At 49.2% G+C, this 14,630-nt stretch overlaps 1 protein-coding gene across 2 annotated transcripts in view; it reads left to right on the top strand.

Annotated features, from left to right (window-relative positions):
- The window catches only part of OPA3 (outer mitochondrial membrane lipid metabolism regulator OPA3), a 93,801-nt gene that overhangs the window by 57,461 nt on the left and 21,710 nt on the right, over window positions 1-14,630 (top strand). The window contains exon 2 of one of the 2 annotated variants that reach the window (XM_053210892.1): window positions 13,654-14,326. The exons of the other annotated variant lie outside the window; for it this stretch is intronic. Within the exon in view, the coding sequence (XP_053066867.1) occupies window positions 13,654-14,048 (395 nt within the window). The 3' untranslated portion in view covers window positions 14,049-14,326. Of the gene's footprint in view, window positions 1-13,653; window positions 14,327-14,630 lie in introns of those variants that run through there. 2 annotated transcript variants of the gene reach the window in all.

Here is a 14,630-nt window from a genome sequence, read left to right as displayed (position 1 = left end):
TGACCCCCAGTTTGCAGAGGAGGAAACTGAGGCACAGAGGAACTGAATCTCTTGCATTTCTCATTTATTGGGTCCCAGTCACCTTATGAAGGATTTTGCAAGAACCACGTCTTTGAATCTTTGAATCTCCTGGTGTTGGGGGTCCCCCGAACCACCTCAGGCTCAGTGATTTGCTAGAAGGACTCACAGGACTCAGAAAAGCTGAGTCATGTTGATTCCAGAAAAGGGATACAGATTAAAATCAACAAAGGGAAAAAGGTGCATGGGGTATAGAGTCCAGGAGAGACAGGGTGCAAAGGGAACAGCATGTGCAAAGGCCCAGAGACGCGAGTGAGAAGGAAATTTGTAAAAACAATTTTTTAACGTTCCTCTTAGAGTGTGTGGCTTAGTGCGGCAGGAATGAGGGGTCGGCGAACAGGTTACAGAGGGCCTGGACCATGGAAAGGAGAGCAGGCACGGAAAGAAGGCCCTGCGTGACCAGAGACCCGAGGACACTGGTCTGTACTGGTCCGCACAGAAATGCATTCCATTCCGGTCATCTCTTTGTTTCCCAGTCATTCTTTTCTGCATATTTCAAGCCACAGCAGGCTCTCTACGGAAAACTCACCAACACTGAAAAACATAAAATGGAATGATAAAAATCACCTGTAATCCCACTATCCAGAGATGACCACCGTTAACTTCTAGCCACGTTTCCCGTCCTCTGCGCGCACGCACGCATGTGCGTGTAGAGAAAAACGTTATGCGTTGTATGTGTGTTGGTAGATATACACATATGTACAAAGTGAGAATTGTCCTGTAGAGTACTCTGTATCCATCTTTTAAGTGATCAATAAAGAGTCTCAGAGGAGAGGGCTTCACCCTTGGCCAGGTGAGGGCTGTTTTTGTTTGTTTGTTTTTAACGTTTTTTTGTTTTGAGAGCATGAGCAGGGGAGGGGCAGAGAGAGAGGAAGACACAGAATCCGAAGCAGGCTCCAGGCTCTGAGCTGTCAGCACAGAGCCCGACGCGGGGCTCAAACCCACTAACCGTGAGATCATGACCTGAGCCAAAGTCGGACGCTCAACCAGTCGACTGAGCCACCCAGACGCCAGGCAGGTCCATTTGTGAGCTGGTCTCCAGAGGAACACTGGCTTCAGCAGCAGTTCTGGATGGGAGGGTGTCCCCATAAGAGGTACAGAATGTGCAGACATGGCCACCATGGGGAGTGTCCCCGAGGGCCCTAGGGAGCCCTGCCAGCTTCCCCTTTTTGTTTCCTTTGTTAGTTTTGGTTATTGAAGAGAGTCCAGCACAGGACGGTGGCGTGGGTAGGGTGAAGGGGTCTAGGGGAGGATGCCGAGGCCCCCAGGGATTGGACACAGCAAAGCCGATAGCATCCCAAGATCTCAGAAGGGCACCAGGAGTCCATCCCAGTTGAGTGGGGGCAAGAACCGTGGCCATAGGTCAAGGGCAGAGCGGCTGCGGCCTTGCGGCACAACGGGAGAGATGTTCCCCACCTCTCCTTTCTCCCATCGCCATCCTCCCTGGTGGGCACTGCCCAAAGTGAGTGCCCGCCAGAATACAGAGGACCGCTTCGCCCAGATGCCATCCCTGCCTCCTGGGAGCAGACAAAGATGGGCAAGGATGGAGAGAGCGAGGGGCACCTGGCGAGGCGTTTGCCTCGCAAACGTCCCCAGAAATCCCTTCCATCCTGTGTCCCTCGTGGCTGCTTGGCCACCCCAGAGGGGCCAGACCTCCCTTTACCCCACACCATGCTCACCTTCGGAGGGATGGAGCCTTCCGTGCAGGAATGAGAGCCCCAGGAGAAAGGGAGCTCCAGGGGAGAGAGGTGTGAGGGAGGGTGAAGGAGCCTCCAGCTGGAGGAGACCAGAGGAGGCTCGTGGTGGGAGACCTGTACCTGAGAAGATAAGGAGTGGGCACTCCCAGCCTGCATCTGGGTGCCCCTGGTTGATGCCTATGGCATCACATGGCGGCCACAGCACGTGGGGGGAAACAGTCTGTATCTTCTATTTGCCCATCACCAGACTGTTAGGTAACTCCCTGAGTACTTGTAGGGTAATACAGAATTATTATGTTAATGTTTCACTTGTAGGGTAATACAGAAGGTATCTGTTCATGTTTCTCCACGAACAGAAGCCTTTGTTAAATTCATAAGTGATCAATGGATCTTTGTTATGCTACCAAGGTGACTCTGGGTGGGGCTGGTGGAAATACCTAAAATAAGATTATGACTGAGCCAGCCTGATTTTCTGGTTCAAGCACATAGCCATTCCTCTTGCCTACCTGAGGGGCCTGAGTGCCCGAAGGAAAGCATTCTTTTCCCATGGAATCTGCGCAATCCCTCCTACACCTCACCTGCTGTGTATCTTTTATAATAAAGCCGCAATTGTAGGTAGAACGTTTTCAGGGTGTTCTCGAACTGGAGGGGGTTTGTGGGAGCCCCCCAATTTGTAGCCATTTGGTCAGAAGTGCGGGTGGCTTGGGAACCCCACTCGTGGCTGCTACCTGGAGTGCAGGCAGTCTTGTGGGACTGAGCCTTTACCCTGTGGAGTCCACACTAACTCTGGATGATTATTGTCAGAACTTCATGGCAGTACACCGTGCTTGTTGGCCAGCTGGGGGTGAAACAGAGCAGTACCTACATGGGTTTCTCATTACCAAATTATCTTTTCTTGCTAAATTGACAAAATATACAGCACATAAAATAGATCCTTGTAGCCATTTTAAGTATACAATTCAGTGGCGTTCAGTACATTCACAACTGTGTGTAACCATCACCACCGTCTTTGTCCAGAACTTTTTTCGTCATTCCCAGCAGAAATTCAGTATCTCTTAAACAACTGAGTTACTTTTTTTCCCCCCTACAAATATGGCCCCGTATTACTCTCTTCAGAAAGTAATTACAGGGATGGGCGCCGGGCCGGCTCGGATGGAGCAGGATGTGACTCTGGATCCCGAGGTCGTGAGTTCGAGCCCCATATTGGCGGTAGAGATTACTAAGAAAAAGTAAATAAAAACTTAAAAATAAAAGTAATTGCAGGGAGAATGAACTGCTGCTATCCTTTGACTCTTTGAGGGGAAGGGACAAGATGTTCTTTCGGAGAAAAGTGAAAGGAGAGAGGGAAGGAAGTCTGTATCAGGTATGTTAATGAGCAGGTTACTTCTCTGGGCAACTGGTGCTTAATCATGCAGGAGATGGGAGGCCAGGTACGAGACACCTCAGAGTTTTCCCCCTGCCCCTCTTACGTGCCTGTGGATCTTGAGCTTTATTTTAATTTTTTAATTTATTTTTTAAGTAATCTCCACACCCCATGTGAGGCACCCCGCTGAGTCTGGAGGTTTAAGCTTAGAAGATGGACACATCACACACCACACAGTGGCACAGCAAGCCCCTCTCTTGCCCTGGAGGGCACCATCCTGGCAATTAGTGGGAAAGAACCTCCCCAAGAGCCATGCTGGACCTCAGGGACCCTGGGCTAAATCTTTGTGCATCCCGTTGTTAGTTTCCTTTGTTTTAAATGTTTTAATTTACTTTTGAGAGAGAGAAAGAGATAGTGTGCAAGCAGTGGTGGGGGGGGGGGGGGCAGAGAGACAGGGAGACACAGAATCTGAAGCAGGCTCCAGGCTCTGAGCTATCGGCACAGAGCCCAACAAGGGGCTCGAACTCAAGGAGCTGTGAGATCATGACCTGAGCCGAAGTCGGATGCTTAACTGACTGAGCCACCCAGGCGCCCCTCCCATTGTTAGTTTCTTAAGAATAATTCCGGGAAATGACACTGTTGGATCTGATCATATGTACATTTTGGATTTTCCTCTTTGATTTAACTGAGCAAGTCCTCAGTATTCAGAGGAGAAAATTTGAAAATCGAGACCATCATAAAACCTACCTGGCAGAAATCAGCATTTATTTACATTTTGGTGTATTTTCCTTACATATTCTTTTTCTTTACCTTTTTCTTTTCTTTCTTTCTTTTTTTTTTTTTTTTTGTATTTTAGTTCTCCCTGACATCTCTTTTGAAAAATTGTCAAACCTACAGAAAAATGGAAAAAAACTATGCAATGAATCCCCAAATGCACTTGTTCACACTGTGTGCCCTGTCTGTGCACTTCAAATATCTTAGATCTGCATGCTTTTGTCTAAGATCATGCTGCTATTAAAAAAAAAAAAAAAAAAAAAAAAAAAAAACCACCACAGGCTGGAGGGCTTAGACAACAGACATTTATGTTCTCACAGTTCTGGAGGCCAGGAAGGCCAAGATCAAGGTGCTGGCAGATTCGGTTCCTGGTGAGGTCCCACTTCCTGGCTTGCAGAAGGCTGCCTTCTCACCAGTGTGCTCAAATGGTGGAGAGAGACAGAGAAAGCCCGGGGGGCCTCTTTCTCCTCTTTTAAGGACACCAGTCCCCTCCTGGTCCCTGCCCACATGTCCTTATCTAGACCGAATTACCTCCCAAAGGCCCCACCTCCAAATACCATCTAGGGTTAGGACTTCAATGTATGTGTTGGGGGAGCCTACGAACATGTGGTCCATAACACTTTACATCTCTATCTGTGTCTCTCTACATACACAGATTTTTTTTTTCACTGACTCATCTGCAGATGTCATGGCACTTTACGCTAAAAGGCTTAGGTGTGTGTCTCTAAAGAACAAGGACCTTCTCCCACATAATCCAAAATGCCATCATACACCAAGACAATTCTTTTTTCTCTCAATTTTTTAATGTTTACTTATTTTTGAGAGAGAGAGAGAGAGAGTCAGGGACAGAGCGTGAGCAGGGAAGGGGCAGGGAGGGAAGGAGACACAGAATTGGAAGCAAGCTCCAGGCTCTGAGCTCTCAGCACAGAGCCCAACACAGGGCTCGAACTCACGAACCGTGAGATCATGACGTGAGCCGAAGTCAGGCGCTTAACCAACTGAGCTACCCAGGCGCCCCACCAAGACAAGGCTTCATAATTGCATAATGTCATCTAAGAAACTGCTTGTTTTCAAATTTCTCCAACAATGTCAAAATGTCTTCTATAGATTTTTTTTTTCTGCCTAACCCAGGACTCCATCGTGGCCCACACATTACATTTTATCGTTGTCTCTTTAATCTTTTCAAATCCAGGACAGCTCTACCTATTTTGGATTTGTATAACTTTGGATTTTTGCAAACTTCCAGCTCAGTTGTCCAGCAGAAAGCAACCCACACTCTGACTTCATGATTAGATTCAGAATGAACATTTTCAGCAGGAAAACTCAGTGGGTGATGCTGTGTCTTCCCTGTAGGTGGTGACCACTGGGTTTGTCCACTCAAAAAGTGCCTTTTGCTCTTTTGTAATTAGTCGGGAAGTTACTTATTCATTGATTGACGGATTCATTTGTTTGCTTTTATTTTTAATTTATTCTCATGTTTTAAGTAAGCTCCACACTCAACATGGGGCTTGAGCTCATGACCCTGAGGTCAGGAGTCGCATGCTCCACCAACAACCAGCCAGACGCCCCTATTTATGTTTTTAATAAATATTCCTCAAGGGGCACCTGGGTGGCTTAGTCGGTTGGGCGTCTGACTTGGGCTCAGGTCATGATCTCACGGTCTGTGACTTCAAGCCTCACGTCAGGCTCTGTGCTGACAAGCTCGGAGCCTGGAGCCTGCCTCAGATTCTGTGTCTCCCTCTCTCTCTCTCTGCTCCTCCCCTGTTCACGCTCTGGCTCTCTCTCTCTCAAAAATAACAAACATTTTTAAAAATTAAAATAAGTAAGTAAATAAATAAATATTCCCCGAGCACCCACTTGGTACCCGGCCCATGCTAGGCGGTGCTGGAGGTACGGGAATGACCAAAACACTCTTGGTCCTGCGTTCTCGGGACTCCCAGTCGATTGAGGAGACAGGCCCCTCCCCAGATAGTGACAACCCAGAATGGTTGGAGCTAGGCCAGCAGAGCCCATACAGAGGGTGATGGACTCAGCCAGGGTGGTCAGGAAGGGCTTCCCACAGGAGGAGGCCTCTGAACCAGGACCCGAAAATTCAGGATGAGTGTGGGAAGGAGTGAGTGTTACAGGCAAGAGGAATGGCGTATGCAAAGGCCCGGAGATGAGAGCAAAGTGGGCTCAACGCTGAATGAGGTTCCATTGGAAACTTCCAGAAAGTCAGTAATGGTATAGATCAAGCATGTGGTCATTTTATTTTATTTAATTTTTTAATTTTTATTTAATTTATTTTCTTTAACTTACATCCAAGTTCGTTAGCATATGGTTCAACAATGATTTCAGGAGTAGATTCCTTAGTGCCCCTCCCCCATTTAGCCCATCCCCCCTCCCACAAACCCTCCAGGAACCCTCAGTTTGTTCTCCATATTTATGAGTCTCTTCTGTTTTGTCCCCCTCCCTGTTTTTATATTATTTTTGTTTCCCTTCCCTTATGCTCATCTGTTTTGTCTCTTAAAGTCCTCATAGGAGTGACGTCATATGATTTGTGTCTTTCTCTGACTAATTTCACTTAGCATAATACCCTCCATCCATGTAGTTGCAAATGGCAAGATTTCATTCTTTTTGATTGCCGAGTAATACTCCATTGCATATATATACCGCATCTTCTTTATCTGTTCATCCACCCATGGACATTTGGGCTTTTTCCATACTTTGGCTATTGTCGATAGTGCTGCTACAACCATTGGCATGTGTCCCTTTGAAACAGCACACCTGTATGTATCCCTTGGATAAATGCCTAGTAGTGCAATTGCTGGGTCGTAGGATAGTTCTATTTTTAGTTTTTTGAGGAACCTCCACACTGTTTTCCAGAGTGGCTGCACCAGTTTGCCTTCCCACCAACAATGCAAAAGAGATCCTCTTTCTCCACATCCTCGCCAACATCTGTTGTTGCCTGAGTTGTTAATGTTAGCCATTGTGACAGGTGCGAGGTGGTATCTCATTGTGGTTTTGACTTGTCTTTCCCTGATGATGAGTGATGTGGAGCATTTTTTCATGTGTCGGTTGGCCATCTGGATGTCTTCCTTGGAGAAGTGTCTATTCATGTCTTTTACCCATTTCTTCACTGGATTATTTGTTTTTTTGGATGTTGAGTTTGATGAGTTCTTTATCTGACATGCCATTTGCAAATATCTTCTCCCATTCCGTCAGTTGCCTTTTAGTTTTGCTGACTGTTTCCTTCGCTGTGCAGAAGCTTTTTATTTTGATGAGGTCCCAATAGTTCATTTTTGCTTTGGTTTCCCTTGCCTCCAGAGACGTGTTGAGTAAGAAGTTGCTGCAGCCAAGGTCAAAGAGGGTTTTGCCTGCTTTCTCCTCGAGGATTTTGATGGCTTCCTGTCTTACATTTAGGTCTTTCATCCACTTGAGTTTATCTTTGTGTCTGGTGTAAGAATGTGGCCCAAGTTCATTCTTCTGCATGTCGCCGTCCAGTTTTCCCAGCACCACTTGCTGAAGAGACTGTCTTTATTCCATTGGATATTCTTTCCTGCTTTGTCAAAGATTCGTTGCCCATACATTTGTGGGTCTATTTCTGGGTTCTCTATTCTGTTCCATTGATCTGAGTGTCTGTTTTTGTGCCGGTGCCATACTGTCTTCATGATGACAGCTTTGTAATACAGTTTGAAGTCCGACATGTGTTCATTTTAAAGCGTCAGGACTGTTTCTGTGAGCAACAAACCATTAGGTTTAGTTTATTTAATTATTTTGAGAGAGAAAAAGAGAGTGCATGCAAGTGGTCGAGGGGCAGAGAGAGAGAATCCCAAGCAGGCTCTGTGCTGATGGCACGGAGCCTGATGCGGGGCTTGGTCCCATGGACCACGAGATCAGGACCTGAGCTGAAATCAAGAGTCAGATGCCTAACCGACCGAGCCACCCAGGGGCCCTCTCTCTGGCTTCTTGCAGTGAGTGTGGCTCAGGGAGTTTGAGGAGCGTCCTTGAAGCCTTGCTCAAGATTTCAGGTCCGGAGAGGGAGCAAGGTGACTGAGCCTGGCCCGTGAGCCTGAGAGCTGGTTGCCAGGGTGGGAGAGCAGCAAAGACTCTTCTGGTGGCTGTAAAGAGAGGCCAGGTCCCCCCAGCGGCACTCACTTTGGCAGGCACTCTTGTCCCATATTAAGTCACCATCACCCCCCCCCCCCGCTTCTCCGTCACAAGAACCCCAGTTTGATTGGGTGTAACCATGTAGCCAGCCAGGAATATTGGGCTCCCCTGCAGTGAAGGGGAAATCTACTCTCTGGGGTTTTCAGGAAATCCAGTGGCTCCCTCCTAACAAGGGACAGCTCAGATGCACATGCTTTGTGACCACCCCTGCCCTGCCTACTGCCTAGAAGGAGGATATGGGTGCCCAGAGCGACCTCGGGCATCTTTTGGGCATGTGACTAAAAGCCCCATAACGAGGGAGGTAAGGCTGGAGAGGGCGCCTGGGTCCCTGGGGACATCATGTGGCCACAATGGCGGCCCCGGCTGCTGGCCTCGGGCCCCGTGCCTGTGGCAGAACAGTAATCCCCATTTGGGGAAGTCATGGGATTCTCCAGTTTACACGCCGTTCCTGGCTGACGGCAGTGGCGCATCTTAGATTTTGGCAAACCGAACACCCCACAAATACCAGCATTCATTCCTGAGGCCACGGCTGCTTGGCCAGGGTCCTGCTTGGGCTCAGCAGGGAGCCTCCGGCATCAGTGCGAGACCCTGGCTCACGACGGGATCTGCCAGTCTCAACGGGAGATGCTCTGAGACTCCGGTGTTTCATTTTGTTGGTTTAAACAGCTTTATTGAGGTAGGGTCTACACGCCATAAAGTTCCTGTTTCCAGTGGACTCTTTTATTATTTTTAGTAAATTTACATAGCTGTGCAACCATTACCAAAATTCAATTTTAGAATATTTCTGTCATTCTAAAGAGATCCCGCGCATCCATTAGCAGTCACCCCCTACCCCCTTGACCCCCTACACCCCCCACCCTCCATACCTCTATCCCCCACCCTCTACACACCTACCCCCCACCCCCCCACCACTAATCTACTATAGATTTCCCTGATCTGAACATTTTGCATAAAAGGAATCCTACACTATGTGGCCTTTTGTGTCTGTTTTCTTTCACTCAGCCTAATGTTTTCAAGATTCATCCATGCTGGAGCATGGATCACTGCTTCACCCTCCTTTTTATGTATTAATAATATTCCACTGTATAAATACGCCAGATTTTGTTCACCCATTCGCCAATCAATGGCCACTTGGGTTGTTTCCTCTTTTTGGCTCTTGTGAATAGACGCCACCGCGAACATTTGGGCACACGCACGTGGACGTATGCTACTTCTCTTGCGTAGATACCTGGGAGTGGGTTCGTTGGGTTTTAGGGTAAATTGATGTTTAACTTTTTAAGAAACTGCCACACTGCCTTCCAAAGTGGCCGCACGATTTGACGTTCCCACTGGAGGAGGTACGTGAGAGTTCCTTTTGCTCTGAAACCTTGAAAGCCATTGGCTTTGTCATTGTTGTTGTTGTATCTATTATAGTTATTCTAGTAGGTGTGAAATGGTATCTCCTTGTGGTTTTGATCTGTGTTCCTCTAATGACTAATAAGTTGAGCATCTTTTCATGTGCTTATTGGCCATTTGTATGTCTTTGGTGAGATGTCTCTTTTCAAAGCTTTTGCTCCTTTTTAAAAAAAAAAAATTTTAATGTTTATTTTTGAGAGAGAGAGAGACAGAGAGTGCGAGCAAGGGAGGGACAGAGAGAGGGAGACACAGAATCTGAAGCAGGCTCCAGGCTCTGAGCGGTCAGCACAGAGCCCGAAGCAGGGCTGAAACTCACAAACTGTGAGATCATGACCTGAGCCGAAGTCGGATGCTCAATGGACTGAGCCACCCAGGCGCCCCACCTCTTGCTCCTTTTAATTGGGTTATTCATCTTCCTAATGTTGGGTTTGTTTTTTAAAAAAAAATTTTTTTAAGATTTTATTTTTCAGTAATCTCTATACCCAACGTGGAATTCGAACTCACAACCCCAAGGTGAAGCGTCCCACGCTCAAGGGCGCCTGGGTGGCTCAGTCGGTTGAGCAGCCAACTTTTGATTTCGGCTCAGGTCGTGATCTTGCATTCATGAGTTCGAGCTTGGCACTATGCAGAGCCTGCTTGGGATTCTGTCTCTCCCTCTCCCTGCACCCCTCCCCAGCTCACGCACTCTCTCTCTCTTCAAAATAAATAAATAAAACCTAAAAAAAAAAAAAGAGTTGCATGCTCTATCGACCGAGCCAGCCAGGTGCTCCTCCCCATTTTGTAGAAAATAAAACCAAAGCCTCATTAGTTCTCCCTCCCTCCTCCACCATCTGTCCTGACGATGCTGAGTATAATTCCATGTGAGACTTTATACTTTTCCTAGATCTGCATGCGTCTGAAGTCAATGCATGTTCTTGTTTTTAATCACACTTTATGTGTCTTTCAGGACTTGTATGTATTTCTTCACCGCACGTTATGTTTTGGCAACTTTTCTGTGTCGAAATGTATAAAGCTCACTCATTCTTTTTATTTTTTATTTTTGAAATTATGACATTTATTAGTAGTGAAGTATTTCAGAATTGTTGGTGTGTTGGCAAAAGCCTGACTGTGGATGGAAGACACTGCCGGGAAAGCAAACATGAGTGATTCCACTGTTTTTGCTCGTTTCGTTGTTAACTACGTGCTTGACAACCACGGTTTAACTTACAGATTTTGACAGAAAATTCCTTTCCCTTCCATTTTAGGCTGAGTTTCCATTTGGAGCCCTTACCCTTAAGGGACTGTTTCTTTAGATTTATGAATGAGGAGCGCCTGGGTGGCTCAGTTAAGTGCCAACTTCAGCTCAGGTCATGATCTCGCGGTCTGTGAGTTCGAGCCCCGGGGCAGGCTCTGTGCTGACAGCTCAGAGCCTGGAGCCTGCTTCGGATTCTATGCCTCCCTCTCTCTCTGCCTCTCCCCTGCTCGCTCTCTCTCTCTCTCTCTCTCTCTCAGACACACACACACTAAATAAACTTAAAAAGAAGCTTAACAAAAAAGAAAGTAAACACCCACTCATGATTAAAAAAAAAAAACTCTCTGAAAACTAAGAATAGAGGGGACTTCCTTAATTTGATAGAATTCTACAGCAAATATCATACTTTCTTCCTTGATGTCTCAAAAGAGTCATGGAATAAATGGCAAAAGAAGTGGGAAGGAAAAAATGGTTCTTATTTTCAGATCAGTAGATACATACAGTTTAAAGAATCTACAAACTGTAAGACTAAAATCAACATAAATAAATAAACCTAAAAAAGAAAAAAAAGGCTACCTTGTGGGGCCTTGGAGGAGGTAAGTGTAGGAGAGAAGAGGCCTGGATCAGGGCAGGGGCTGCAGGGAGGGAAAAAACTATGAGGAAGGCCCCAGGAGAGACACTTCCTGCCTGGATTTGGGCATCGCTGGGCCCACATTCTCAGAATTCTCACTTGGTTCACTTACCAGGTCACAGAGGTGATAAAGCTGAGTGGAGACTCTAAAACTTGTCTGCATGTCTGGATCTTCTATAAAACATTTTTTTAAATAAAGGAAGGCTATATAAAGGCTTCATAGATACAAATATGTTTGCCAAGAACCTCTGAAACTGATAGAGAAGTTAAAGCAAGCTCCCAGAATGTGGAAGGAAGAGGAGGGATGGGAACCAGGACAGTGACATCTAGAGGCGATGAGGGTCACTGCAGGTGGCGCCTCAGACTTGGGCTGTGTTTCAGAAGCTATAACAGGGACAAGGAGAGCAGGGAAGGCCTAAGATGTACGAAGTTAGGGGCTCATCCAGACCCTTCCTTCTGACACCAGCTGCAAGTTCCGGGAGTGGGGCCATAACAACGAGTACAGGTGTACAGGACAGGGTAGGGCTGTTAATGTACTTACAGGTATATTCACCTGGAAGTTCAGAAATAGGTATATCTTATTTACAATTACCAAGACTGCCAGTAAGCAGTCAAAAATTAAATTAAAATCACTTGTAAGGGCGGCTGGGTGGTTCAGTCAGTTAAGCCGCTGACTCTTGATTTTGGCCCAGGTCACGATCTCACGGTTCATGAGTTCGAGCCCTGGGTCAGGCTCGGTGCTGGTGGCGGGCAGCCTGCTTGGGATTCTCTCTCTCCCCCTCTCTCTGCCCCTCCCCCACTTGCGCCCACACACATACACTCTTTCTCCCCCGCAAAACAAGTAAATAAAATCGCTTGTAAAAATCGACAGGGGCAAGTACGGGATGCAGAATATGTTATAAAGTCACATAATGGATGGGTGGCAGCAGAAAAACAGAAACATTTATTTTATTTATTTTCAAAAAAATTTTAATGTTTATTCAAGTTTTGAGAGAGAGAGAGAGAGGGGGGCAGCAGGAGAGTTGGGGAGGGGCAGAGAGAGAGAGAGGGAGACACAGAATCTGAAGCAGACTCCAGTCTCCCGGCTGTCAGCACAGAGCCCGTCGCGGGTCTTGAACCCATGAACTGCAAGATGGTGACCTGAGCTGAAGTTGGACGCTTAGCCGACTGAGCCACCCAGGTGCCCCTATTTTATTTTATTTTATTTTATTTTATTTTATTTATTTGAGAGAGAGAGCACGTGTGCACTGGAGCAGGGGAGGGGCAGAAAGAGAGAGGGGGACAGAGATCTGAGGAGGGCTCTGTGCCCACAGCAGAGAGCCCAACCGGAGGCTGGAGCCCGTGAACCATGAGACCGTGCCCTGAGCCGAAGTGGAAGGCTTAGCCGACTGAGCCACCCAGGTGCCCCTGAAAACACAATCGTTGTTGAAAAGTCAACTTAGCAAAATCAAGAAATGGAGGTATAAGCTTGTTATTTGGCATCATGGGGTTAAACTGGAAGAAATAAATGCAGAAAAGACCAGAAGTGGTTTGAGTACGAGCAGGCCTGAAGCCGGAGGTAGGGAAGGTGGACTTCTCTGTTTTTCAGTGCACCCCCTTCCATGTTGCTGAAATCATCCCCCACCCCCCGCCCCCAGCACCACGCCCGCCACGTCCTTATGTTATTCTTCTAACTAAAAGGAAGGAAAGGCAACCAGGTCAGCGTGGCTGCTCCGGGGGGTGGTTGCCCGACGTTGGCTAATAATCACTCCTAGGGTGACCCGCGTTTCCGCACCAAGTCTATGCTTGCGTTGCGTTTCCAAACGATGGCAAAGCTGATACTCCTCACTCACATGAAACAAGTGATCAGGTAAAGACGTTGTGGGCACAGCCTGTGGCTCAAGCCCCGAGCTCCTTTTGAAGTCCCAAACCCCACAGCGAACACACCTCGGGAGCTCTGAAGTGGCCGCGCCACCTTAGGGGGAGGCGGGAGGGAGCCTGGCTGGCCCTCGGGGGCACTGGGAACGCGCTCAAGGAGCCCGCTTGAGCCAGCCTCTGCCCTGGCTCTGTCGTCTCCCTCCCCCTAGAGGTGCGGCCCCCGCTCCGGGCGGCCCTTCCGGGGCGGCCTTTCTCAGCCCCGGCTGCTTGCCGGAATCTACTGGAAGCTTTCGGAAGATGCCCTCCGGGCCGCCCCAGGCCCGCTAACTGACCCGGCCCGGCGCCGGTCTCTAAGGCGCCCACTCCCTGGCGCCGGCGGCCGCGTCCCCATTGCTCCGGCTGGGACGCCGAGGCGTCGAGGGGCGGGGCCTGCAGCGGGTCCGCGGCCAAAGATCCTTCACCCCTCTTCCCCCCGCAGTGTACCACTGGGCGGAGATGCGGGCCAAGATGCGCCTCATGGGCTTCAGGGCGGAAGCCGTCAAGCCGCTCAATGAGGACGCGGCCGCCGAGCTGGGCGCCGAGCTGCTGGGTGAGGCCACCGTCTTCCTCGTGGCCGGCGGCTGCCTGGTGCTGGAGTACTGGCGCCACCAGGCGCACCAGCGTCGCAAGAGGAGCGAGCGGCAGACCGCCTGGGAGGCGATGCGGGACGAGGTGGGCCACCTGGCGCTGGCGCTGGAGGCCCTGCAGGAGCAGGTGCGCGCGGCGCCTGCGCAGAGCGCGCTGGAGGAGCTGCAGGCGCAGATGCGAGAGGTGCGCGCCCGGCTCTGCGCCCGGGACCCGCCGTCCGCCCCCCGAGCGACGCCCGAGGAATAGGGGACTGTAGGGCCCCGGTCTTCGATGTGGCTGTTGTCGGGGCTGTGACGACTCTGACATGGCCTTCTGTCCACACGGTCCGTTGAGGAACCTGCCCAGCTGATTCCACCTGGTCCCTTTCGGGGCGGAAGGGAGGCTGGACTGGGGCTGATCCAGCCAGGCTTTTGGTCGGCCGCCTCCCTACTAACCTGGCCAGAGGCACCTTCCACAGGGACTCTGTTCCAACAGGAGTCCCTTTGTCCTATCCTCCCCCCCCTCCCCCCCCGCCCCGCCATCTCTCCCCCACCCCCACCCCACCCCCAGTCCACAGGTTTAACACTCTGTAATGGAAAGAGATCGTGTTCCATTGGATCCCACCCACCCGCTACTAGGTGGGCCGGCGGGACACATGGACCCAGCCAGCTCATTCTGTCACACTTCCACTTATCTGAGTTGGGTTTCCCCCCCCCCCAACCCCCCAGCCCCATCCATTACACCAGAACGCCCTTTCCCCCTTCTTCATTGGTGCAGACCATTATAAAGAAAATGCAAGCTCCCAGTGGGTTTACAGACCCGGTCACTTTCCATCTACCTCACTTTGGA

The sequence above is a fragment of the Acinonyx jubatus genome, chromosome E2, assembly GCF_027475565.1.
Source record: "Acinonyx jubatus isolate Ajub_Pintada_27869175 chromosome E2, VMU_Ajub_asm_v1.0, whole genome shotgun sequence".
NCBI lineage: Eukaryota > Metazoa > Chordata > Mammalia > Carnivora > Felidae > Acinonyx > Acinonyx jubatus.
This window is presented reverse-complemented; position numbering and strand designations above follow the sequence as displayed.